At 57.6% G+C, this 27,592-nt stretch overlaps 1 protein-coding gene across 1 annotated transcript in view; it reads left to right on the top strand.

Annotated features, from left to right (window-relative positions):
- The first annotated feature begins 1,381 nt into the window (after positions 1-1,381).
- CASTOR2 (cytosolic arginine sensor for mTORC1 subunit 2) overlaps positions 1,382-27,592 on the top strand; it is a 52,421-nt gene continuing 26,210 nt past the window's right edge. The window contains exon 1 of the mRNA XM_045460991.1: positions 1,382-1,691. Within this exon, the coding sequence (XP_045316947.1) occupies positions 1,579-1,691 (113 nt within the window). The 5' untranslated portion in view covers positions 1,382-1,578. The remainder of the gene's footprint in view (positions 1,692-27,592) is intronic.

Raw genomic sequence — 27,592 nt, 5'->3', positions numbered from 1 at the left:
CGTTTGCATGTATGCACTCACCTGCCAGTCACATTGCAGGCCAAAATCACCACCTTCGTGGACGTGAGATTCTAGCAGAGGAAGACAGACCCACCAATCAACCAACCAACAAAACATAAACATATTCTTTATTAGAGGGTGATAAATTCTTTCGTGGAAACAAAGCGGGAAGGGAGGGGATCAGCCAGCTCTAAGAGCTACCAGATTGCAAGCTCCAGACCCCTGTGTGTAAATGAGGGGGCCTCGGAATGCTCCCACCTGACCTCACAGACGAGGAGGGCTGAGAGAGAGAATGTGGGAGGGCAGAGCCGGAGTCTTCCTCAGAAAGAGCCTTCCCAGACTGCCCCAGCAGGTAAACCTGACCCATCACGTCCCCAAATTACTCTGCCAAAGAGCAAAGCGCCAGCAACTTTAACCTAGACGGTTTCACACCAGTCAGCCAGTAAGGGGAAGCGTCCCAGGCCACGGTCACTGGTACAATGCCTCTGCGGTGGGAAGCCCTTCGGATCATTTCAGACTTTTCGCTAATTCGGCCTTCGCAGCCCCCAGCACCCTCCCTCGCGCGGGCTAAACGGCCACCTCATTAGATCTGCATACATGACCCCTCTCGACCGGACTCCTGGTGACTGCGCCTGCCTTATCTCTCGCCTCTCCTCCCTCACATTTTCCGCTCCAGCAAAGCCAAACACAGCCCAGTGGGGGCTTTCACGCTTCTGTGCTTTGGACACGCTGTTCCTTCTGCCTGGAAGGCCTCGGGCCTCCGGCCCCGCCCCCCTCCTCGGCGAGCTCCCATGCATCCTTCAGAACCCAGCCCGGATGACCCCTTCCCCCAGGAAGCCTCCGCTGGACCCCTCGGCCCCACCTCTGCCGCAGCACCCATCTCTGGTTTGCTTCTCCGCACCCTAACCAGAGGTTTCTAGCAATCTCTCACCCCCCATCCCCAGACCCGGGCCTCCTCCTGCGCCAGGGCTGTGCGAGCTGCTCGCTCGCTCCCCGGGGCGCCAGGTCCCGAGCTCGGCTCGGAGTGAGAGCTCGCAGCTAGGCCCAGGCTGGCCCGAGCGGCCCCCGGCCTGCTCCGCACCACCCCCCCCCCCAACCCCCACTCCTACCCCGCCTCCCCTGCGGCCCGGCGGGCGCCCGCGCTGCTGCCTTCCGCGGGCGCCGGGCCGGCCCCTCGCGCGGCCGCCCAGCCCCCGACAGCCCCGGCCGGCGGCGCCCCGGCCGCGCGCGACTACAAGTCCCGGCACGCCCCGCCGCGGCCGCGCATGCCCAGCGGGCCGGCGTTTGAGTGGCAAGTTGTTTGTTACAGCGAACACCAGCTGCTCTCCGCGCCGGGCGCCGCGCGCCGCCGCTCCGCCAGCGCTGCCGCCCTCGCCCGCCGCCCGCCCGCCGCCCGCCCGCCGCCCGCGGCCCCTCGCGGCTCGGCGGGCCTCCCCTTTGTCCGCCCCGGGCCGCCCGGCGCCGAGCTCCCGGTCCCCGGGCCGGCCGCCCGCGGCGCTCGGTGCCGGCAGGGCGCGCAGGGGGCGGGGGCCGCGGCTCGCCCCCCGCCGATGAGCCGCCGCGGAGCGCGGGCGGACGATGGAACTCCACATCCTGGAGCACCGGCTGCAAGTTGCCAGCGTCGCCAAGGAGAGCATCCCGCTCTTCACCTACGGCCTGATCAAACTTGCCTTCCTGTCCTCCAAGACCAGGTGAGCGCGCGGGGACGCGGCGCCGGCCGGGGAGAGACAAAGAGGCGCACCCGGGCGGCTGTCCTCGCCGCCGCGGCTCGGAAAACAACTTCGAGCCCCGGGGAGCGCCCCCGCCCCGCCGCCCGCCTTGTTTTCGACGAAGCCGCCCGATCTGCCCTCGAGCGGGGTCCTTCCACCCCGAGCCCCGCCTCGATGCACCCCCGCCGCCGTCTCCCGCCTCCCCCCACCCCCCGCCGCATCTCGGCCCGCTCCCTCCCATCCCCTCCCCGAGATCCGAAGGGCCGGGGAGGCTGCAGTGACGAATCCGTGAATGAATGAACGAACGAATGAATGAATGAAAAACAGGTGTGGGGACGCGGCAGTGGAAAAAACAAACTAACACCCCCATCCCCCAATGCCTCGGCTGGGCCGGCCCCCGTAGCCAGGGCCGGGGGAGGGATTCTGCTGAGCGCGGCTACCCAGAGAGCAGAAAATCATAAAATCATTAGTGGGTGTTTATCTCAAGGTGTCTGTGAGGGCTGCGGACGGCACGAGAGGCCGGGGGGAGGGCCCGAGGAGGGGCTGCGGGTGAGGGTCGGGGTGTTTCTTTCTCCTCCAGGTCCAGGAAGGTTGGGGGGGGGTGTTGCCGAACCGTGGAAGGGGGAGGAGCAGGCGTGTTTATGGCTCAGCCTCGAGGCTGGGCTTGGATGCTGCAGGGGGAAAAATAGTTGAAGGCCTTGGGAGGTTGGGGAAGAAACAAACAAACAAAAAAAACCAAGTTGGATTTTCTCCTGCCGGGTCAGGATCTGACTGTGTGAGCCCCCCGTGGGTGCTTGGTTTGGGGTGTGTTTTTTATGGTGCTGGAGCCCCATGGAGTGTGAGCGCGAGCTGGCCGCTGTAACTTAAATCCCTTGTTTGTCCACCATTGTGACTGTTCAAAGCCATGAAGTTGTTGCTGGTTGGGTCTTTCGGGGTTGGGGCCGAGGCGGTTCCCCCTGACTGCAAAATGAATGAGTACATTACAGGTCAAGGTTAAGGTTAAAATGACAGGCCCCCTAAGGCTGCCCCCTTGGGCGCTGAGCCCAGGGAAGCTCTGGGGATGCAGGGAAATAATTCCATCCGAGCCTCTTATCTGCCTGTTAAAGTTCTTGCCTGGAAATCTCACTTTGATGTGTGTGTCTGAGCGGGCAGTTTAGTCCCGCCATTGTTTGCCAGATGGAGCGAGCCAGATCCGCCGGTGGGATCTTGTATACTTTCTTCTCCCGGCTGGGCTGCTCGGTGGGGTATGGAGGGTTGAAAACCTCTCCTTTGCTGGGCCCTGGGCTCCTTTGATGGCAAAGGTAATTATTAAACAGGTCATTTGAAAACAAAAGCCAACAGCTGAAATTCTGAACCTTCCCCCCCCTCGGCCCCCCTCTGGCTCTTGACCCCCCCCCAACCCTCCTCTACCTGCCCTCTGCCCCCCACTCCCTAGCCTGTCTTGCGCTTCCAAGGCTGGAGGTGAGAGAAACCGGCCTTGTTTTTCCAACCCTTGGCCCTCAGCCCCAGGCAGCCCCCTGGCTGATGTGCCGGCTACCATTCAAACCAGGATGATGACTCAGGCTGTGGCTGTGTGGGGCCTGGGTGGGTGCTGGGAGGAGGGGGCATTTGGGGGCTTCTTAGAAGGGCAGCAAAGAGCCCCTCCCTCTGCCCCTCACCTTCTGTGTAGGGACTGGGCCTCTTCAGCCCCCACCGCAGGGTCCAGTCTAGAGGACTCACAGGCAGACATGCTGGGAGGGGGGAGCGGGAGGGGGGAAAGGAGGTGGGAGGAGCAGTGAGCCCCTGCTGACCTGTCGGACCACAGAATTGAGTCCTGAGTCCCCCTTCTCTGTCCCCTGCTGGAGGCAGCTGGTCTGTGGCCCAGGTGACCAGTCCGGGCTCCAGATGACTCAGAGGTCAAAGGTCATCTCCTCGTCTCCAGGGTCTGGCTCCAGAAGGTGCTTGCCTCTTCTGCACTCTGGGCCGGAACACTGCCTTCAGGTTGCCCCTAGCCCCTCACTGCCTGAGTGACCGTGACCGTGACCATGGCAGGGTCCCTTTCCTCCTCTAGCTCTCCCTCTGTCTGTAATGGAGACAGCACCATCTGGCCCCCTGCTTCTCCCAGGGCTGCTGTGTGCAGCATGGAATGATTGTGGCCATTGGCTTTTTAGCAAGTAGAAGGGGTGTGGGGTGTGGATGTATGATTGGAAGCTATTTTCAATAAAAAGTCCTCCAGGGCAAACTTTTGCTTCTTTTTGATTCTTCCACCAGCCCCTGCCCCCAAGTGGTGGCCCATAGCCCTGTCGTTTGCCCCATCCCTCCCCCAACCTGACTTTAGCCCAAACTAGTGCAGTATAGACGCATACACCCCCCTCCCCCAGCGTCTCTGTTAACAGATTCTCCACCGCTTCCTGTGGGGTCATATCCTTGGCATGGCCTTTGGGATCTAGATCCAGAATCCTCGATCTTTACCCATTCTGGCCAATACTCTGGTCACCCACAGTTTCCTTTTCCTTCCTTTCACACCTCTGTGCTTTCGTAGTTGCGATTCTGCCCGGAAACATGCCCCTCTGCCAGTAAACTTCTGTTCACCCCTCAAGAGGTAGTGATACCACCCTGAACCTTTCCTGACATCCCCCGCCCCCACTTCTCTTTATCCCCAGCAGACTTAATCACTTTTTCCCTCTACTTTCCACCTGGGTGGAGGGTTGGGGAAGACGTCGCATTGGCAGGGACCCCACTCTGGGTGGGGGTGCCGCTGGATCTAAGAGATGCCGAGATGCCCTGCCCCTCCCTCTTCCGAGCCCAGAGCCTGATGGGAGAGAAGGAAGACACAGTTACAATAGAGCAAGGTGGAGTCAGGGAAGGGGGTCAGGTGGAGTAGCAGACAGGCCTGAGGGAAGCCTGGGAGGCTCCCTGCAGGAGGCGGCATGGGACCTTAGGGCTTTCAAATAGGAGTTAGCCAGGCGGGAAGGGGATCCTAGTCCAAGTTCCTGCACACGCCAGTCCACCGCTCCGCGAATTGGGTTTTTACACCTCCTCTGCAAAGAAGGAGTCTGAGGCTCAGAGGTCAGGTGGCTTGCTCAAGGTCACGCGGGTGAAGTGGCAGAGGCAGGATTCGAAGCCGCAGCTTTCTGGCTGAAGCCCAGAGACTTGCTATTCCAGGTTCAACAGTTAGGTCCAGCTCCCCTGTGGGCCGCACGCTGTTCCAGAGCCTTTAGGAGCACAGAGCCCAAGCCCTAGGCTTCCTGTATCCCTTCCGCTCTGCCCCTGTGGGCCTTTTCTCTCCCAGGAATGCTCACCGCTCGGCTCGGCTCGCCGCTGGTCACCTGCCACCTCTACTTGGCACTTCCACACACCCCCCCCCCCCGTTCAGGTGCTCCCTCCCTGTTTAGCCGTCGTCCTGCACAGCGTATTGTTGGCTTCTTTCTGTCCCACCCAGACGCCAGCCTTACCCTCAGGAAGTTTTCTGAGAGTCGTTTTACTCACTGCTTCCCTCCACCCCCACCCAGTACCAAAGATACTGGAGCAAACTTTTGACTTCACCCTCCCTTACCAAGAGGTACAGATGCCGGGTTTGGAGAAGGAAGGCGGCTTGCTCAAGGTCACACAGCTGGGAAGAGACAGAATTGGGATTTGAACCAGGTCCTTTCTCCGCTGTGCTTAGCACACTGCTTTGTAGGCACTTAGTAACTGCCTGTTTGATGGATGTCCGACTCCTGCACAGAGTGACCCAGATTTCAGCCAGTCTCGTCGGAGTGCCCTGGGGGCTGGAAGAGGCACCTGGAGAAGCCAGACCCAGCGCCCCCTGCCCCCTGCCGAGGTGTAGGGCAGCATCTGGGTATGGCCGGATCCTGCCCACGGCACCGCGCGGGAGGGCGAGACCCTGAGTGAATAAAATCAAGGCCATCCACGGAACTTCTCTGCCTTCGGGGTAACCTGGGGCTCTGCAGCCCGGCTGAGGGCTCACTGCAGCCCTGCCCGCCCCTCCCCAGCCTCACCTGTCCCGGCCTCAGCCACAGAGATTATTTCTCCTGCGTGCACGCGCGTGTGCATGCACACACGCCCTATGGCCCAAAGCCTCAGACCTTTGTTCTGTCTGCCCGGGCTGTTATTCTTTACCCTTCCCCCTTCCTCCACCGGCTCATTCTTTTTAGATTCCATTTTCACCTCACCTCCTCCAAGAAGTCTTCCCTGAGTGCACAAGCCGAGCTTAGACCCTTCCTTCGCGACAATGGGCTTGATCCCAAGAAGGTCCCAGCCGCGAGATATCAGCAGGCTGCTTTGGGCTGCAGATAACAAAAAGCCTTGACTTCTCTGGCCTAAATAATAAGTGTGTGTGATAAGAGGTTGGGAGTCAGGGCTGCTCTAAGGTTAATAACTTAAAGGCTTGATGATGTCCTCAAGGACCCAGGTCTCCCCGTCTTTGTCTTTGGCCATCCTTGGCGTGACGGTGTGGCTCCCTCTGGAATGGCCGGGGCAGCTGCAGGCTTTATTGGCAGCTCAGGAGGAAACCGAAGGGAGGGAAAGGCCCCTTGCCTCCAGAATGTCTCTGAGAAACCTCTCCAGGAACACTCCCCGGCCCGCTCTGCTCCTGCACCGACTGCTGGAGCAGAACTGGGTCACATGAACAGGCCTGCACCAGTCACTGCGCAGGGGATGAGACCATCGCAGACCAATCAGGATCCATCACTGCAGGAGGGCCCCGCCGCCTGGGGGCTCAGGGCCAGGGGGAGGTGGAAGCCCACCAGTGTCCTGTAGGACTCAGATTTGCTCTCCGCGGCCCTATAAGGCAGAGCTGGGGTCCACTGATGAGTATATAGCGAAAACTGTGACCGCTCCAAGTCGGAGTTGGAATATTCCCATTCTACAGATGTGGAAAGCAAGGAACACACAGAAGGGGCAGGGCTGGGATTTGAACCCAAGAAGTAAGGCGGTAAAAGCTGTCCTGATGACCAGGCAGCCAGGCCTAAGGGCCCGCCGGCTTGGATGCCCCGTCCCCAGGGGCCACTTAGCAGAGGTGCCGCTGAGAGGTCATAGCAGCAGAGGGAGGACAGGGGCAAGGTCATCATCCTGAGATGCATTCAGGTGGCAGGAAGCTGTAAGACCCCCTCCACCCCCCCCCTTTTTTTTTTTTTGCCCATAAAATGCTCTTATCTTTAAATTCCACCCAAGGAAGTGCATCTCATTCGACTGGCAGAAAAAGCACCCAGGTGAGTATGTGGTAAGCAGGTGCCCACAAAAACCCACACCGCCCACCTGGGCCAGACCCACAGCCTGCAGGTGTCGGGTGCGTTCTGACCTGTGCGCGCCCGTTCGTGTTGCTGCCTGTGGGAAATCTTGCCGACAAGCCATAGTGAGCGCTGAAGATTTAAGAGGCATTTCTAGGAGGGGTGCCTGGGTGGCTCAGTCGATGAGCATCTGACTCCTAATATCGGTGGCTCAGGTCGTGATCTCACAGTCGTGGCATTGCGGCATATAGATAGATAGATAGATAGATAGATAGATAGATAGATAGGCAGGCATATAGATAGATAGGCAGGCAGATAGACAGATAAATTTTAAAAGGAGGCATCTCTAAGAGAAAAGCTCAAAATTGCAAAAAGTCCATCCAAAGCCCTCATCGTTTTCCTGAGTGCCTTGGGCTGAGGCCACCACTTGCTTGCAGTTTAGGGAAAGGTGGGCTAGCAGCGGTGTCCGGGCCTGGGACCGGGCACCTCAGGTGGCATCCCAGCACTGCTGCCTCCTGGCTCTGTGACCTTGGGCAAGTTGCTTGACGTCTCTGTGCTGTCAGTTTCTTACCTCTCAAACGGGGATCATGATCATGCCTACTGTCTAGGCCGCCGTGAGGACTTAACAAGACATGACAAGCGCTTCAGCGGAGTCTGGTCCACTATAAGCTCTGATAAGCATTAGCTGAGAGAAAATGCCCTGGTTAAGCTGGCGAGTGCCAGGGCGGAGGTGGAAAAGCCCAGGGTTAGGAGACTTTTTACGGCTCCGCACATGCATACACTCTGATTCTAGCAAGTGGACATTCTGTCACTGCTCTCCAGGAACCTGCCTGAGGACCTAGGTTGCTTAGCCTCGGCAAGGGGCAGCCAAAATGCTATAGGACCCCAGAGCTGCAAGAGGGTAAAGCTTCCTGGAGGAGACGGCACCATTTGAGCTGAGCCGGGGCAGAATGGGAGGACGGCAGGGGGGTGGAGGTGTGGAGGATGAGGGAAGACAGGCAGCTGGAGGGGGTGGGCACTGGTGGGTCGGGAGGGTATGCGTGGAGAGCACAGGGGGGCCCCAGCTGCCGGGCGCCAGGTGTGGAAGGCACAGCATTGTCCCTGGCCTGCCCCACATCCAGCTGTTTGGCGTGGTCTACCTGTCCTTGCCCGTACCCACTGCCCCCTGCCCCCGCCATGCCCCGTCCTTCTCATCTCTCCCCTGATTTAGCCAGACGGCTTTCCCCTGGGTCCCTCCACCTCCAGGGCTGTGCAAGTGGCAAGCACAGCCAGAGCACTCCGGGCAGGGGACACAGCAAAGGCCTGGAGCCTGGAAGGAGAGGTGCATGCAGAGTGCAGGCTGTGACTTGTGGTCGGTGGGACGACAACTTGTGCTTGGTGCACATGGGCGTTTCGTTCATGCAGAAACCCGGCAGCGTGCACCTGCTGTGTGCAGGGCCCAGCGGGAAACACAAACGGAGCTTCTGTCCAGTGGGGAGAAAAGGTGCATTCTCCACCCGAGATCAAGGGTGAGAAACCCAGAGGAAGGGGGCAGTGGGTCAGGTAGGGGCTGAGCGGAGGCCGTGTGGCCCCACTGGAGTCTGGTGCTGGGGCAGATGTCACGGTTCACTCTGCTTTGCTCAAAAGCCCTTTTCAGACCATCCCCTGCTTCTCCCCTGGCATCGTGAATGCTCAGTCTGATTTCCTCTGTCCCGTCTCTGCAGCACACACGCCCTATTTTAGAAGCGGTAGTTGTTAGACATCCGAAATTCTTTGACGCTTTTCCCTTCCGAAGCCAGGGCTCCCCTTCATTGAAGCGGGGCCTGGATTAGCGACTTTCTTCGAACAAGCAGAAGGTGGCAGAAATGACAGTGTAAGCCTCCGAGCCTCGGACGTAAACGGATAGCTTCTGCCTGGCCGAGTCTCTCAGTCTCTGTCTCCCTGTCTCCCTCGGGTCCCTTGCTCCGTGGGGGCAGCTGCCATGTCGCAAGGACACCGAAGGGGCCCCGCGGAGGGGGGACTGAGGCCTCCCACCGACAGCGAGGCACCTTGAAAACAGACCCTGCCGCCTCAGGCAAGCCTTCCAGTGAGCACAGCCTTGGCCAGCACTTGACTGCAGCCTCCTAAGAGGTCCTCCTCCGCAAGTGCCCACTTTCCTAACCCCTAGGACCTGCGAGAGACATAGAAGTTGGACGTACTTTCAGGCCACTGAGTTTTTGGGTAATTTGTTACGCAGCAAGTAACTCACACAGTGACTGCAATTTATCACCCGCACGGGGACACTTTGGAGAATGACAGGGCGCCCTAAAAATAATTACCCTGGACAACAGGGCAAACCAGAATGTGTGGTCACTACAGCTTTAGTCCAGCCCGACAGCCCTCACCGGTCCTCAGACTGAACACGGATGACCCCGGGGTTGGCTCCCGCCTCACCTCCTCCAGGAAGCCACCCTGAGGCTGGGTGAGTGGTGTCCTGGGATCACTGGCACCTCGGGGTACGGACTAGGAGGACTGATCCCCTCTGTCCTCACTCCAGGTGCACGTCTAGGCCTTAGGACCAGCGCTCTATGGCACCGAGTCATTTCTGCCCAGAGCCTGCGGGGTTTTTTCTTACGACGACCTCTGGGGGTACAAGGACCAGCCCCGGATGGACCTGCCCGGTCCCGCCAGTGCTTGGGGCCCATTCTGATCGTCCAGCAACCAGACAGGCCCACCGAGATGTATGGCAGCTGACCGTGCACAGTTTGTTGTGAGTGCGTTCGATGAAAACGTTTAAGGGGAGGGGCGCCTGGATGGCTCAGTTGTTCGAGCGTCCGGCTCTTGATTTCGGCTCAGGTCACCATCTTGCGATTTGTGGGTTTGAGACCCGCCTAGGGCTGTGCACTGAATGTGTGGAGCCTGCTCCGAATTGGCGCTCTCTCTCTCTCTCTCTCTCGCGCTCTCTCTCTCTCTCTGCCCCTCCCCTACTTGCTCTCACTGTCTCTCTCAAAATAAATAAACTTAAAGAACTTACAAGGGGAAACTCACCTCTAGATGCCTTACACTCATCCTTGCCTTAAATGCAATATATTGGACATACTCCTACCTCTGAGATCTATGCTTAAGATCTATGCTTAAACCCATGTTTATGGGCTGCAGTATTCGTAATATAGCCCAGAGGCAAAAGCAGCTTTGTGTCCGTCCACGGGTCACGTGTGGTGCATACGTTCAATGGAATACCCGTCAGCCTTAAAAAGGAAGGAGGTTCTGACAGCTGCTACACCGTGGATGAACCCGGAGGGCGTTACGCCGAGTGGAATAAGCCATTCACAAAAGGACATATAGAGTCCTGCCCGATGCCACTCACATGACGTACTTAGAGCGGCCGGATGTGTAGACACAAAGTAGAACGGCGGCTGCCAGGGCCTGGGGAGAGGGGGGGATCGGCTGGGGAGGTTGTCGTTTAGCGCGTGCTGAGTTTCTGTTTTGCAAAATAAAGAGAGTTCCGGGGAGATGTCGCACAGCGACGTGATGCACATAACACTACCGACCTGCGCACTGAGAAACGGTTCAGGTGGTGAGTTTTATATCACGTATGCTTTGCAAAAATTTTATGAAAAGAGAAAAAAAGCCCCGGGAGCCTGGAGAGCATGTGGAAGCCGAAGGGCTGGATGGCGGATTCAGGCCGAGGGAAGGAGCTGACATCCGGCAAGACAGCTGCTCAGAACGTGTTCTCTGTTAGCTCACTTGGTCCTCACCGTGGCCCTTATCACGTAGGCACGGTCACTGGCCCCATTTCCCAGAGGAGGAAACTGAGGCATCGCGTGGATCAGTTCCTTGCCCCAGATCACAGAGGCCAATAAGGGAAGAGTAGGGGGTGTTTTATTTTGTTTTTCAAAGTTTATTTATTGTGAAAGAGAGAGAGAGACGAGCAGGGGAGGGGCAGAGAGGATCCGCAGCAGACTCTGTCCTGACAGCAGGGAGCCCGACGCGGGGCTCGAACTCACGAACCGTGAGATGGTGACCTGAGCCAAGGTCGGACGCTCGCCGACTGAGCCACTCAGGCGCCTCAGAGTAGGGTTTTTTGTTTTTTCGTTTTTTTTTTAATAACCGCTTTACTGAGATCTAATTCGCATACCATGCAGTTCCCTGCCTTCAAGTTTACAACTTGGTGGCATCCACTGTGCTCCCGGAGTTGTGCAACCATCACACCTGTCTAATTCCAACACACTCTCGTCACCCGCAAGAAACCACACCCGTTAAGCAGTGCCCGCCCTCCCCGCCCCTTCCCCAGCCCCCGGCAACACCCGTCTACCTTCCATCTGTCTCTGTGCATTTGCCTCTTCCGGACATTTCTTTTCAAGGCAGTCGCACCACATGGTTCTTTGCGACCGGCTTCCTTCACTTGGCGTTCTGTTTTCAAGGCTCCTTCACGCTGTGGCTTGTGTCGGGACGCCGTTCCTTTTCACGACCGAATAATACTCCACTGTATGGCCGTGCTGCCTTTTGTTTATTCGCCCACGGATGGCCATGTGGAATGGCATGGTTTGGCCGTCATGACTAACACTGCTGTGGACACCTGTGTACACTTGTTGGCGTCGACCTGTGTTTCCGTCGCTCTTGGGTGTTTGTGTACCTGGGAATGGGCGTAGACATCATACGCCATCGCACGGTGACTCTGCGCTTGACATTTTTGGACACGATTTCTCTAGAGTTTCTTTCCTTATTTTGAGAGACAGAGAGCAGGGGAGGGGCAGAGAGGGAGACAGAGTCCCAAGCAGGCTCCACACTGCCAGCACAGAGCCCGAGGCGGGGCTCGAACCCACCAACAGTGAGATCGTGACCTGAGCCCAAATCAAGAGTCGGGTGCTCAACCGACCGAGCCCCCCCCAGGCGCCCCTGTGCACTGAACATTTTGAGGAAACACCGGGCTGTTTTCCGCACCAGTTGTACCTTGTAACATACCTGAGGTGTGGGGATTTGAACCTGGGGCCGCTGGCTGTGGAGTCACCGACTACCACATGAGCTCAGTGTGGGGAGGAGCCTGGAGGTCCTTACTGGGTGACAACGGCCGGGGCTGCCGAACCTCAGAGCCACTCTGTTGCTTTGTGGGCAAACAGGATTCTGGGGAAATGATAGCCTGCGTAAACGCCTAGCCTGCGGCCGGCCCGTCCCATAGTCCTTCTGGTCCCGAGCTGGCGGGAAGTTGGGGTCACCTGCGTGGTCACACCCGTGAGTGGAGGTGAAGACGTGTCCTATATGGGTTCCAGTGCCTCCTGGGGCCCTCAGAGCCTGCTCTGGTTGTCACCGGTCTTGAACAGGTGTTTGCTGGAGGGGTGAGCTTCTGGAGGGTACATCGGCCCTGGGGTGGCCACACCTGGTGGGGGGGGGGGCCCGGTGAGGTGTCCATGGAGGAGAGTGGCCCCCTCTCTGATCCAGCCTAGGCTGTAGCCACCTGATCTGAGCTGGGGGCTGCCAGGAGATGAGCAGGGAGGGAGGGAGCCAAGGAGGGAGGGCGAGTGAGGTCAGCCCTCCCTCTGCACTGGCCGAGCCCTAGGCTGTAACCAGGTGCTGATTTTCAAGGTAGGGTTAATTTTCCCTCAAAGGCTGGCTCTCCCCTGCAACCAGGCCGGGCCTCCTGGACGCTCCCCTGGACTTTCCCCTCCACTGTCAGGGCCTCAGCCTTCCTTTAGATCCCTTCCCCACCCCATGGTTGACTCCCTTTCCTGAGCAGCAGAGGCAGCGGGTGGAAATTTGTTCTCAAAGTTCAGTGTTTTTCCTTCAGAGCTGAAAAGTCACCAATGCGGTGACCGATCTGGGGAATTTACAGCAGACAAAGCTTAACCTCTGCGATCTTTCTGAAGTGCCTACTATGTACTGGGGCTTTGCGCCATTCACCCCCGCCACGGCTCCGTGGGCAGGAGAGGGGCCCACCCCAGTAACCCGCCCCAGGTCCCACAGCAGACACGTAGCAGATCGGGGTTTGGGCGGGCTCCCCTGCTCCCAGCCCTTCCCTGCCTGGGCCCTGCTTCAATCATGCCTGCTCTTAACTCCGCACGGAAGATCTTACTCGAGTGGCCGCTTCTCTGGGACGTGCCTGCCACGGTCAAGAAAACGGGTTTTCACTCCTGGGTCTGTCGCTTGATCAGCGGTGTGACCGCAGGCAGGTTGTCAGGAGCCACCCCCCGGGGCTCAGTGGCCTCACCTTTAAAATGGGCAGCACGGTAATCAACCTCTTTGGGTTGTGGCGACGAAATTTTAGGTCGAGGGCTCAGGCGCCCAGTGCATGGCGAGCTGGTTATCCGTAGGAATTCAGCGGATGTTTATTGAGGACCCTGAAGGGGGCAGCTGCACGGAAATCTGATCCCTTCCCGCACACGTGTCGCCTGCTCTGGGGCCGAGTGTGGCCCTGCCACCTGAGTCCCGGGCCCCGGCCCTGCCCTGGGGTCCTTGTCTAGAACACGGGTCAGCTGGTGGCACAAGGCAGCCTGGGGAGGTTCTGCCCAAGTGAGGGCAAGCGTCACAAAAGGCCCAGCCTGACAAGGGCAGGGGCTGTGTTTGCAGTCACAGGTGGCCTTGAGCATAGGGACTTTTCCGTGCCCATCCCCCCTGGGGGTCCCTGCACGGCCTTGACCCCTCTCCGTCGTCTTCAGGATGCAGACAGAGTCCTGCGTGTCCACACTGCGTGGTTTGTGGGCGAGTCTAAACATGGCGTCAGAGGCCTCGGGATGGGTACAGAGCTGTCACCCTGGCTGTGTGAGCCGTGACAGCAGGGAGGAGCCCCACTGACTCCCGTTCTTCTCAAGGGTCAGAATTTGGAGCCTGCAGGAAGATCTGGAACACTGCCAGGGAGCTGCGGGGCAGGGGAAGGTTTCAGAAGGCTCCTTGGACTCTTGCCTCCCTTAACCGCCTCAGGGGTGAGACTGGGTCGGGGTGAGACTGGGTCAGGGCACTGAGGGACGGGAGATGGCCCCGGCCCCCCCATCCGGGAGCTGGGACCTGTCCCTGATTCTTGTCTCCCCGTCCCACGGCTCGGCCCCAGGCAGGTGCAGCTCTGAGGTGGGGGGAGGGCTCCATGGTGAACTGTCTGGGAGAACTCGTTTGCACCCACCACGGCTGGATGCCCTCCCCTCCCCCCCCTCAGCTCAGCAATCCTTTGGGGACAGGTTGCCCACCCAGAATGTCACAGATGGGAGCGAGGGGACCAGAGGGGTTGCAGGGGTCACCTGTAAATGACAGGCTGCCGTATCAGCTCCCGGAGCCGGGCCTCCGCAGGCCCCCGGTGGGTGGCCCAGATGTCAGGAGGACCCGCGCACGTTTCTTTTTTTATCTGTTCTTTCTAAATACTCTTCAGAGTAGCTCTATTCAGAGTGATCTCCCCCCCACCCCCCCTCAGCTTCCCTCTGGCCATTTCCCTCCCCCAGCCCTTCAGTCCAAATTAGCCTGGTTTAACCGCCTGTAGTCAGGTTCCCCTGGAAAACAGAGAAGGTGCTAACGTCCGCGTCACAGGGCTGTTCGCAGGGTTAGTGTGGTCACACAAATCAAGGGCTCAGTGGGTGCCTGGTCCGGAGCCCAGCACGGTCAGGGTCACGGGACCTGGAGGCGGTGGCATTTGTAAGATCCCACGTGTCCCCCTGTGCCGTGGGCCTGCTTTGCATTTGTGCTGCTAGAATGTCCCAGAAAAGTCAAAGCATTGGGAAAACGCCCTGTATTAACGCCCCAAGGAGTGCTTGTTCCCAAAAGCCGGGACCTCTGAATCCTCCCATAGAATAAAGGTTCTCGCATCTCCCCCACCCCCGCCCCACAAAGAGCCGTCTGTCCCTGTGAGGGCAGGTTTCCTCCACACTTCACCCCTGCTCCCGCAAAGGAGGGCCCTGTGGGAGCAATTCAGGTGAGCATGTCTCTGGGAAGCCTGTTCTCCAGCCTCCCGAGGGCTCATCTGTCACCCTGAGGGGCATCAGGCCCTTTGGACGGTGGCTGGGGAAGGCAGGGCCTGCACAGGGGGAAAGGTTCTCCCTTTCTGTCTGTGACTTCCTTATACCTGGCCCTTGAGGCTTCCTCCTTCCTCACCGGCTCACAAGTGAGTCTGGATGCCAAGCCTATCCTGAGTGCTGGTTCCACGGGGGCTCAGACCCCAGCCCCGGAGTTGGGGACAGCCAGGTGGGGGTAGACAGCTCTGTAAACCCTTCATCACACCGTAGTCTGGAGAGAAGGACGTGCTCGAGCACAGGGAAGGAACAGCATGTGCAAAAGCACGGAGGCCTGGGTGGGGCAGCCCATCGTGTGCTGGGGCAGCGTGGGGGCTGGAGGGAATGGCCAAGGGTGAGGGTATGAGGGGAAGACAGGGTGGCCACGGGAGCTGAGGGGGTCTTCCCAGGCTCTTTGGTTGGGATCCATTTGTCGGCCTAATCCCAGGGCCAAAGAAAGCTACCAGGGCGGGAGGGCAGACAAGGAAGAGGACGTCTGGGGGCAGGGCCCGGTAGGAAAGGAAGTGAGAGAGAATAAGGTGTGGAAAACAGACACTAGCAAAATCCCACTCTTGGCCGTCTATACCCAGGAGAGTTGAAAGCAGGATTTCGAAGAACTCTTTGTACACCCGTGCTCCTAGCAGGCTGTTCACAGCAGCTGAAATATGGAAGCAACCGCGGCTCCGCGAAGGGATAAGCAGAATGTAGTCTGTGGACACGATGGAATATTACACAGCCTTCAACAGGAAGGGGACGCTTCCTTCCTGCCCCAGCACATGAACTCCGGGACATTATGCTCAGTGGCATATACCACACGATTCCACTCACGTGAGGTGCTTAGAGTGGCCAGATTCATAGAGACAGAAAGCTGGGTCCTGGGTGCCAGGGATTGGGGGAGCGGGAACGGGGAGATCCTGCTTTAGGGGTACAGAGTTTGAGTTGCACCAAATGGACTCTTGGGATGGTCGGAGGTGATGGCCACACAGCAATGTGAGTATGTTTGTTACCGCGGAGCTTAAAAATGGTTAATAGGGCAAACTTTGTGTTCTGTGCATTTTAATACAATAACACCTACAGAATTGCAATGCAGAAATGCACAGGGGGGGCGCCTGGGTGGCTCAGTCGGTTGAGCGTCCAACTGTGGCTCAGTTCATGATCTCTCAGTTCATGAGTTCGAGCCCTACATCCGGCTCGCTGCTGTCATCCTGTCAGCACAGAGCCCTCTTTGGATCCTCTGTCCCCCTCTCTCTGCCCCTCCCCTGCTTGTGCTCTCTCAAAAATAAATAAACATCTAAAAAATGCATACAGAGTAACAGCAGCAACCAATCCATGTTAGCGAGAATAAGAAGAAAATCGAGGCGCAGGGGAGGGGGTGGCTGGAGGGAGAGGACTGTCCTGGGGTCTAGACAGATGTGAGTCTGAATCTCCTCTGTGCCGCCCGTATCCGTCTGCTCGGGCTGCAGTAACAAATACCACAGACCAGGCAGGCGGAAGAACAGACTGATTTCTCACACTTCTGGGGTCTGGAAGTCCATGATCAAGGTGCCCGCCTCTGCTGGTGCCGGTGAAGCCTTACAGATGGCCGCCTTCTCCCTGTGTCCTCACGCGGCCCTTCCCCGGCAAGCGAGATCTTTCTCTTTCTTTTATGAGGATGCTAATTGCATCCTAGGGGTCCCACCCTCGTGACCTCACGTAAACCCGATCATCTCCCAAAGGGCCGTCTGCATTGAGGGGTCAGGGCTTCAACGTAGGAACTCGCAGGGAGACACGGGCATTCAGTCCATAGCACCCCTGGAGAATTCTTCCGCTTAAGTAAATCACTGTTTTCTTTTCTGGAAGGTGGGGGTGCTGCTGTTGCCCGCCCCCAGGGTATTGTGGGAAACCCGTTGTTGTTCGTGTGCGTCCATTGCCCAGACACCCAGCACGTGTCTCAGCAGACCTCAAGCGTCGCATGCCGTCTGGAGATCTTGGGATACCTCCCTCCTTTGTGGTTCACCCGGGCTCACCCAGCAGCTCTACTGGGAGCCCTGCAGGGAGAGAAGGCAGAATGCACCAGGGTCAGCTTTAGGATAATGGGTCATTTGGCCTGTTAGGTGGGTCAGGGTCAGAGTCCCCTGGACCACAGGGTTACAGACGGGAAAGAGGTGGTGCACCCGTCTGGGAGAGGCAGGGAGCCCCATCCATTCTCCTGGCATCAGGTCATGGCCGGGACGTCCCTGGGCTCCAGGTGGGAAATGACTGCCGGGGTCACGGTGCAGGTACACGGCGGGCTCCTGACGCCATGCCCCTAACCGCTGAGCCCCTCCCTCCCGTACCCTCTCGACGCACCCCAACGTTACGCCCCTGCCTTTGCGATTCACCCCAGTCCTACCTCCTCCTGCAGGAAGGCCTCCTCACCTCACTGCTTTCTTTTCTCATTTGTAATTTTGGGGTAGATAGCAAAGTCACAACTTGTCATTCCAAAGAGACGCAAAGGTGCCCAGCGATAGCTCCCTCCCTCGCTCCCCTGTTCTTCAGCCACGTGGCTCCTGCCCCACCGACGACGACGGGGTTTGTGGGGACTCTTGGGGAGATAAATATACGTAAACTTGCGTCTGTGGTATTTTCCCTCGTTTTTCTTTGCTTTCGTAGCATCAATTGGTATTAAGCCACGCTCACCGCCCCCCGTTCCACACTGGCTCTTTCTTTCAGCTGACCCTCCCCTTAGCAGAGATTTCTGCCAAAGTCCCGTCCCTCCTTTTAACTCTCACGCCATCAGCCACGGAACAGGTGACTGTCGTGTCTTCAACCTGTCCCCCGCTGGCGGACGCTCGTTCCCAGCCCTCTTTGTTGTTGTTGTTGTTGACAGTTAATGCCATAACATACCATTCGGGACACGGACCTCATCTTGCCTGGGACTGCGTTTGCAGGCAAAGGTCTAGAAGCTAAGCCGTGGGTCAGAGCATCTGTGTGCGGGGGAGGTCCTCACGCGGCCCCTCCAGAGAGAGGTTCTAGTTCAGGCTCGCGTCACGGTGTCGCGGGCCTGCCCCTCACTGTCTTGGTGCCCATCGAGCCTTCAGACAGCCTGCTGGTTGAAAGTGCCCCCTTTATGTCCTCTTCCATTCTGGGGGTGCCTGAGTGTGCGTGCCCATGCGTGTGGGCCCTGAGGTGCCTGGTCGCCTTCTTGTTGGGGGCTCTTTGCCACCGTTCACCTTAACCTCCCCCGCCAGCTTGCAAGACCCCCGTGGGCTGCAAGAACCTTGGAGTCTTCCCCACCCTATCCCACCCCCAGCCCCTGCGCACCCAGCCGGAAGTCAGCCCGCAGAGTGAAAGCCCCGATTTTATTTGCTCCTGTTGTGTGGGTATTGGCTTATCTGGATGGCCAGCTCTCCCTCTGTCCCCCCGACGTGCAGGTGAAGGCAGCTGTCTGTCCACCAGGCCCTGCGGCCCAGGCAGCGAGACCCACACTCAGCCATCCCCGGTGCACCCAGCCCTCAGAGCTGGGTCCCTCCACCCAGGGAACACCCCCTTCCCGGATCCTGGGCTCGCTCTCTCCTCCATGACCGTTGGAGACTGTCCCAGGTACCAGGACCCCAGCCGTCCCACCCTCTTGCCAAACTTAACTGATTGAGAGGCTTCAGACTCTGGGACCGGCTGGGCCCGAACAGCACCCTGCCCGGGGCCTGCATGGAGTGAAAGCTGTTCCCAGAGGTGACGGGTGCCACACCCCCATAGAAGCACCTTCCCACCCCAGGGCGGTGAGTAGGCAGCTTCTGGCCCCTTTCACCCTCAGGGGGCTCACTTCTGCCAAAGATGATCAGCCCTGGGGTCACCCACCTCCTTCGCAGTTAGAGAAGACGATGCCACGGAGGGTCTGACCTCTGGGGCCCAGAGGGTCTACTGACAGCCCCCATAGACCACTTACCTGTCACGCGTGGCACATTCTATCCACTTACCAGCTCATAGCCTTTGGCAGGGCGTTGACCTCTCCGAGCCTCGGTTTCTTCATCTGCAAGATGGGACGATAATGCCGACTCGGCCGGCTTGGCCATTTTTACGCCGCTTTCTAGACTTTCTCTCCTTTTCTCTGTCACCACTGTCTCCCTCACTTTCTCTGTCTCGGTGACTTCGGCAAATTGAACGCTGCCCTGGGGATGTTGGCCATAGTCAAGTGAGAATTCTAATAAAAGTGAGCAATTTGTCCCAAAGCCCGTGGAAAGCCCTCAGGGCCTAGACCTCCTCCCCAGGGGGCAGGGCCGGTTGGCCGCTGGACTGTCACCAAGTGCTCAGGGCAGCTCCGAGAGGCGATGACAGGCGTAAACCGGGCACAACCAGATGCAGTGTCCTTGGGGAGGCAGCGCTGGGGAGGTTAGGCTCTAAGGGGGGACCTGGCTCCGGGGCAGGGTGGGGGGGGGTTGCATGTGTCGGTTTTAGGCCCCAGTCTTGACTCGAAGCCAGTATGCAGTTAGCTAGAGTGCGGGGGGCCGTGAGGCAGCTGGGGCGTGGGGCTTGTAGGTGGGTTTCAGCTCAAGTTTGACCCCCAGGCCAGGTGCCTGAACATTCTAGAAAGCTCAGGGGCCGGTGACCTCAATCCATGTGGTAAACGAAGCCTCGCTCTGGCTGGGCCCACCTGGGGAGAGCAGACTGCCAGGGAGGCTGGAGACAGGGTGTCACATCTGCCCCTCTCCTGTCCCCACCCACAGGCCTTCCTCCCATCATTTGGGTAAGTGCTGTCTTCCTGGGGGAGAAGGATAGCACGTTGAGTCCCTAGTTGTTGGCTGCTCTGGGCAGGACCAAGCCTCGCATCGCGGGCTCCGCTTTTATTTCATGGATTTGGAACTGAACCCCAAAAAGAAAGGACTGGCCGTGGTGCACGGTGGTCACACCAGTCCCCCAGGGTATGGAGCAGGCCCCGGCCCCAGGGCCCTGCGGGTGGTGTCTACTAAGAGATGTCAGGAGGGCTGTTGCAGCTAAGACACGGGGGTGGCGAGGAGGGAGCGGGGCACGGCCTCATTCCTTCTCCCTCCGTGTGATCACGTGTTCCAGCTTCACACACTGTGCTGGGCCCTTCCCGGGGACCCCCTTTCTGCCCTCTTGTCCTTGAGGGTGCAGCATAGAGACCCCATGGGTGGGGTCCCAGCTTTGTTCGCCCTTGACGTGGCTCCCCCCCATTCATGGCTGTGGGCCGAATGCCTGTGTCCCCTAAGACTCATGTGCTGACACCCTAATCCCAAATGGGGACAGTATTTGGAAATCTGGCCTTTAGGAGGTAGTTAAGGTCAAATGAGGTCAGAAGGGTGGGGCCCTGACCCAGAAGGATTAGTGTTCTTATAAGAGATGACACCAGGGAGTTCACAGTCTGCCTCCAGCCTCCAGAACTGGGTGAGATCAGTTTCTGTGTTTTAAGCTGCCCAGTGGCTGGTGCTGTGTTAGGGAACTCTGTGCCCTCTGTGTCCCCCACGCCACCCCTGCCCTCCCAGGCCCCGGCAGTGAGGACCAGTGGAAGGAGCCCAGGCTCTGGGCTTGTTCAGACCCTCTTCCTTCGCTGACGGGACCGTGTCCTGAGCCTCAGTGTGCCCACCTTGGTAATGGGAGGGGGAAGAGCGAAGCAGGAGGTCAGGCCCCGGAGGCACAGCAAACAGTTTTCCTGCCCTTTCTTCGTGGCTCAAGGCTGAGCTCCTTGGGGGCACCTGGGGGGCTCAGGCGGTTAAGCGTCCGACCCTTGATTCCGGCTCAGGTCATGATCTCGCGGTTCATGAGATCGACCCCTGTGTCAGGCTCTGTGCTGACAGTGCAGAGCCTGCTTGGGATTCTCTGTCTCCCTCTCTCTCTCTCTCTCTCTCTCTGCCCCTCCCCTGCTCTCTCAGAATATTTATTCTCTCAGAACAAATAAATAAACTTAAAAATTGTTTAATAAAAAAAGAAAAGCTGGGCTCATTTCAAGTGCTCAGGGTCAATGTCTTCTCCCAGGAGCTCAGCAAACATCAGAAGGACTTTCTGGGGACAGTAGTGAGTGCTGTGTCCCTGAGGGCCTTGCTGACGTTCCTGACATCACGGAGCCAGGATGGAACCCGAGCCTGGAATGGTCCCGGTGCTGACTGGGGGTGGGGGGGTGGGGGGGGAGCTGGTTAACCACAGGGGAAGATCAGGGACCGGGGTGGAGGCTGCTGGCGTTCGAGCGAGTAGGGGACCGAAAAGTCCCAGAACTGCACCATCCACATTGGTAGCCTCTAGCCACATGTGGCTGCGCAAACGCAAATTAATTAAAATCAAATCAAATCACGGCTTCCTCAACCGCACCAGCCACATCTCAAAGGGCTCAGTGGCCACATGTGGCCAGTAGCTATCGAACTGGACGGCATGGGTGCAGGACGTTTCCGCTCTCCAGGAAGCTCTCCCAGGCAGGGCGGTTCTAGATCTGCTTGGACTGAGGTTCTTCTGCTTCTCGCTCGGGCACCACCACCTCCAGGATGCCCTCCCTGAGCTCCCGACTCCCCAGTGTCTACCTGTTACCTGTCTCTGCTTATTCCCTGAATCCCGTCCCCCCCCCCCCCCCCCCGCCTTATATAAACACATCGTCACCCACAGCAAACAGCACTGGGCCCGTGGAACCGTGGTGGACAGGCCACGCGTTCCGACTCGAGGAGTGCCAAGGTACAGCCCAAAGCTCAGAGAGGCACAGGACATACCTGGGGTCACCCAGCTTGCTGAGAGCGGGGCCGGGAGTCAGAGCTCGTGCTCCTTCCTGACTCCCAACTGAAGACCCTTGCAGGGGGGTGACAGGCGAGGAGACCCTGAGCTGTGCCTTCCCAGGCTCTGGGCTTGGGCACCGGCGAACTGCAGAGGGAGGCGGGCCGCTCAGAGCAGCGGGCTGCCGAGACTCCCACTTAGTGTCCAGAGCTGGCACATTGGAGCAGGCCGCTTGCTTTGATCTGGTTTACATTTTTCTCCACCTGCTCCTGACCCCAACCTCAGAGGCCGCCCGGGGAGCTCTGAGCCCCCTCGGTGCTCCAGGCGCAGACCCCACGAGCGATCATATACACGGGCACCCCTTGCCATCCAGGAACTTGACTCCCCCCCCTCCCCCACTCAAACCCAAGACCCTTGAGAACTTTTAGGGGTCTGGGAAGGAAAAGGCGGTATTTGTAAGCCAGACGTGTTTTCTTCGGCCCACCTGGTGTGTTCTCAAAACATTTTAAACACGGAGAGAGATCACAAAACTCTGGATTTCCGTCTTCTCTGGAAAATTTGGAAGACCTTGTGACCCAGGACCCACGGGGTAATAGGTTATCAGAGCTGAGTGGCGGCTGACTCCCCTTTCAGCAGGGAAGGAGCCTCCCCACCGCCCAAGGCAGCCTCGATCCTTTCTGCTTCCTGCCCCCCACCCCCGCCCCCACCCCCGCCCCCGGCCAGACCAGGTGCTGGACCCATTGGTCATCGTGTTATCACCGACCAGTTTCTTGGGTCCAGAAAAACACGTCTCTGTTCTTCTTTCCCGAAAGTGCAAGGAAGGAAACAGGCTGAGAAGGAACACCTGCTTCTTGGTGCAACCAGTGGACATTCCTGGGTGTTTAACATGCAAAGCAGGTCTTAACCCTGGCTCCCTTCACCCGATGAGCTCAGCCGCCTGCCCCTCGCGGGCCTTTGAGTGTAACCTCTGTTCTAGACATTTCCAAGCTCTTCCTTGACTGAGATCCACCCCCTCCCCCCCCACCCCCGTCCTCCTTCCCCACCCCACCCCCGCTTTGTTTCCTGTCCCTGGGACCCCTACAGGTGCATCTGTGTGCAGCTCCTGATCTTGGGGGGCCCTCGGGCAGATACTGCTGACTTGGTCCAGACAGTGGTGGCTGGCTGGGCACAGCTCCTCGGGGCTCCTGACTGGAGGGGCACGGGAGGTGGGGGTCCGCCTAGGTGCCTGTCTGACATGGCCAAACTCACGGGCTTCCTTTCCTGGGTCCTGCGTCCCAGAATCCCCCGGGGTCCCCGCTTTGGGCTGCAACGGATGCAGCCTGAGCCCAGCCCCCCCCCCCCCCCGAGGGAAGACGGGACCCAAGCAGGAGCAGAAACCACACAGGGACATTGCGGGGGACATGCAGAAATGACTCTCCATGCCACCAAAGTGGGCTGCTTAAAACAGACCCAATCTGTTGCCGTCACCACCCCCCCAACCCCGCCTCAGAGGTTTCAAAGCTTTTTTTTTTTTTTTTTAATTTGATCATGCTGAATGGTTTTCATTAATTCATTTAGTCAAAACTTTACCACCTCGTCTGTGCCAAGTGCTGGGCTAAGGTTTTTTTTTTTTTTTTTACTTTTTTTTCTTTAATTTAAATCCAAGTTAGTTAGCATATAGTGTAATAATCACTTCAGGAATAGAATTTAGTGATTCATCACTTACAGACAACACTCAGTGCTCATCACAAGTGCCCTCCTTAATGCCCATCACCCATCTAGCCCAACCCCCAACAAACACCCCACCAGCAACCCTCACTTTGTTCTCTGTATTTAAGAGTCTCTTAGGGTTTGTCTCCTCTGTTTCAAAGCTTTTAAAAAAAAATTTTTTTTGACGTTTATTTATTATTGAGAGACAGAGAGAGAGCATGAGCAGGGGAGGGGCAGAGAGAGCAGGAGACACAGAATCCAAAGCAGGCTCCAGGCTCCGAGCTGTCAGCCCAGAGCCCAACGACGCGGGGCTCGAACTCATGAGCGGTGAGATCATGACCTGATCTGAAGTCGGATGCTCAACCTAACTGAGCCACCCAGGCGCCCCTGGTCTGTGATACATATTGATCCCACTTTAATTTTACATTTGTTTATTGTTTGAAGAACAGCACCCCCGTCGCTGCGACCACGGCGTTGACGGTCACTGCCTCCTACCCACGCTTACCTTTCCCTTGACTTCTAGTTTGGTCCCATGTATGTATCTGAAAAAGGCCATCTGGCTGCGGGTCATCTTCTGGGCCTTGCTTTTGTTCCCACTCAACATTGTATTACAAAGTGTAGAAGATGTTCCACCTTTCCATGAGTGTAGACAGTTCAACCACATCACCGTAAGACTATTTCCCTTCCTTGAGTTAGGGTCTCTCCATTCAGGATCCCTCTGTGTGCTGCGTCCCCTGCCTAGATCTCTTCCTCCAGGCCTCGGCTTCTGTGTCCCTCCTCTAGCCCATCCTAGGCACCCCACCCATGGGGGGGTGGGTACTTAGGTTGGGGGGGGGGGGTGGTCAGAATGTGCAAAGAGAGTTCTTGGGGAGAGCCTGAGCTGCTTTTGTGGAATTATGGGAATTTGGGGCCTAGGAAGCCAGCCAGGAGATTTGTTGTTATTGTTTTTATTTATTTTTTTTTTTTTTAATTTTTTTTTTTTTTTCAACGTTTATTTATTTTTGGGACAGAGAGAGACAGAGCATGAACGGGGGAGGGTCAGAGAGAGAGGGAGACACAGAATCGGAAACAGGCTCCAGGCTCTGAGCCATCAGCCCAGAGCCTGATGCGGGGCTCGAACTCACGGACCGCGAGATCGTGACCTGGCTGAAGTCGGACGCTTAACCGACTGCGCCACCCAGGCGCCCCTTGTTATTGTTTTTAAATACGGAGGTTCATAGTGTCTTTATCCATAGTAGCCAAAAACCGGAAACAACCAAGTGTCATCAACAAGAGAAAGGGGCAAATAAAAATATGTAATCAATACATATAAACATATTTTTTAGCAATAAAAATAACTATAGACTCGACAGAGAAATGGGTCGATCTCAAAATACATTAAAAAATTTTTTTTAAATTTTTTTTTAATGTTTATTTTATTTTTGACAGAGACAGAACATGAGTGGGGGAGGGGCAGAGAGAGAGGGAGACACAGAGCCCAATGCGGGGCTCGAACTCAGAGACTGCCAGATCATGACCTGAGTCGAAGGTGGACACTCAACCGACTGAACCACCCAGGCGCCCCTAAAAAACTTTTTTTAATGTTTTATTTATTTTTGAGAGAGACAGAGAGAGTGAGAGCAGGGGAGAGGCAGAGGGAGACACAGAATCCAGAGCAGGCTCCAGGCTCTAGGCTCTGAGCTGTCAGTACGGAGCCTGACGTGGGGCTCAAACTCCCAAAGAGATCATGACCTGAGCCGAAGTCGGACGCTCAACCAGCTGAGCCACCCAGGCGCCCTGATCTCAAAATACGTGGAACAAAACAAGCCAGACACAAAATGGTATCCACTGTGTGATTTCCTGGTGGTGAAACACACAACGCAGACTGATCCATGCAGTTAGGACCTGGAGCAGGGGTTTCCTGTCGTGGGTCGTAGGGGCTGACAGCGAGGGACAGAGACTCTGCGGTGCTGGGGACATTCATAAGTTATTGGGACAGAGCTACATGGGATTATACATCTGCAGAAACTCATCCTGTACACCTGAAATGTGTATGTTTCATTATGGTAAATCATGCCACCGTTTTTAAAAAGTTTGGGGTAAAAAGGGGCGCCTGGGTGGCTCCGTTAAGCGTCTGACTCTTGGTCTTGGCTCAGGTCCTGATCTCATGGTTCGATTCATGAGATCAAACCCTGCATCGGGCTCTGAGTTGACAGTGTGGAGCCTGCTTCAGATTCTCTCTCTCTGCTCCTCTCCTGCTCGTGTACTCCCCCACCCCTCTCTCTCTCTCTCTCTCTCTCTCTCTCTCTCTCTGTCTTTCAAAAATAAACTTTAAAAAAATTTCTTGTAAGTTTGGGGTTAAGAAAAAAAAGAAGATCTAAGAAATTATGATCCAAGCCCAGCTTTGATCTCATTAAAAACATTTCTTGGGTCACCTGGGTGGCTCAGTCAGTTAAAGCATCTGTCTTTGCCTCAGGTCATGATCTCGCTGTTTGTGGGTTTGGGCCCCACATCGGGCCCTGTGTTGGAGACCACATCGATAGAGCCATCTAGAAATAAGCCACCCCTGGATGGAATAAATCACCTCGAAAAGGAGTGAGCTTCCCTAACCTAGGGGCATGCAAGCAGGAGCTGGGTCACCCTCTATCCACGATCCCATTGCTGAAAGAGGTCGCACACCGTGGCCTTCCTGGCTTGACGTTGTGGTTTTTGTTCAACGGGGAACCTGTTGTAAGCTTTCCGCAAATTAAATAAACCCTCACCGCTCCTTTCCCTCTGCTCACTGGTCTGGCTCATAGATCTGAGCTCTCAGGGTGGGTCTGCTAGGCCGCGGCCCCGCCCCCACCACCCTTGCCTCCTGTTGAAGGTCCATTGCCCGAACAGGACTCCCAACTGGCCGGGGCTTGTCGCATGCCTGAGGGGAGGCCCGTGTGAGGGCCTCGCTCTGCTGGGCTAGGAATCCAAGAGTAAACAGATCGAGTTGCCAGTGTCAGCTGGGCCTTCCGTAACAGACGCCACAGCAGTGGAAAACGAGAATGTTCTCTGAGATGACTCAACCTCCCGGCCCCCAGGTGGGGGCAGCCCCAGGCCTCGGCTCTGCCCTGGTGACTGGCTGTGGGCCAAGCCCAAGGGGGTGGCCGTGGGTTTTTAGGGCTGAGGACTGGGGTGCCTGTCAGGGTGAAGGGCACACACGTGTGGCCATCTTGGCTCTCTGACAGGTTCCTGTCCTCGGTTTCCTCATCTGTGAAATGGGATCAACACTCTCTCTCCCCGAGGGGCAGGTGTGTGAAGTGAGTCCAAAGCAACGTAGGCAAAGTGCACGTTGGAAGCTTGGGACCACCGCCGCTGGGACCCTGGGAGTGACAAGGGTGCCCCCTCAAGGTCTAGCTGCATCGGGGAGAAGGAGTTACCACAGGAAACCAAAGAGGAGTGTCACTGTCAGAAGCTGGTAGATTCCAGGGTCCAGGGGAGGCCGATCAAGGGCAAGGACGGGAGGGCGTGACGGAAGAGGCTGCGGAGTGGCTGGGGGGGGTCATTGCTGAGCTGAGCAGCACCGTCCCGGCCGGTGGCAATAGCCAGGGGGTTGGCGTGACCGGCTGGGGGAGGGGAGGGGAGGGGAGGGGAGGGAAGAAGGTGGCGGCCTGAGGAGGAGATGAGGATCAGGGAGGCTTTTTTTAGGATGTTGGAAACTTGAGCCTGTTGGTCGTTAGGACCAGGAAGCCAAGAATGAGATGGAGACCCGAGAGGGAGGCGCCTGTGGGAGGGGAGAAAGGGAGAGAAGGTTGCCTTGGGACTGGTTTTCTCTGGCCAGAGACAAGGCATAAGATGGGTGAGAAAACCGAGCTGCTTTGAGAGGGGGCGCTCCCCAGCTGGCCTGAATCGTAGGAAATTGGGGGTGCTGCTTGGGGTGCGGAGGGGGAGGGAGGGCCGAGCTGATCCCGAGAGGGGGGATGGGTAGGAGCCAGGCCCTGGAGAGGGGGCATTTCCGGCTGGAGGCCATTGCTGAGAAGGACGGTGCTGGACAGGGGTCATCTAAGGATGGGGTCAGCCAAGGAGGCCGCCCAGGACACCCTGCCCCAGAGCCAGCCACACACGGCACGGCATCGGAGCGGCCACAGGAGCACTGGGGTGACCCAGCAGCCGGGGGCACTCATGGAGTCGCCAGGCAACAAGACAGCAACCCCAGGCAGTGCTCCTGCTTGGCTCTAAAGTCCTGCAATAGCAAGCCATCTAGGGACTCTTGTTTCTAATTAACAGTGTCAGGGACTTGGGGAGGGGGGTGGCCAGGACTACGATTGCTTTGGCGTCCGGTATTTTGGTTCTTGTTTTCAGCATCCTGGCGCAAAGCCGTTTACATCCTTGGAAGGGCAGGTGGGCAGGCTGTGTGTGTGTGTGTGTGTGTGTGTGTGTC

Source organism: Leopardus geoffroyi, chromosome E3 (assembly GCF_018350155.1).
Source record: "Leopardus geoffroyi isolate Oge1 chromosome E3, O.geoffroyi_Oge1_pat1.0, whole genome shotgun sequence".
In the NCBI taxonomy this organism is placed as follows: domain Eukaryota; kingdom Metazoa; phylum Chordata; class Mammalia; order Carnivora; family Felidae; genus Leopardus; species Leopardus geoffroyi.
Note: the sequence above shows the minus strand (reverse complement) of the source record. Positions and strands in the feature narration are given on the sequence as shown.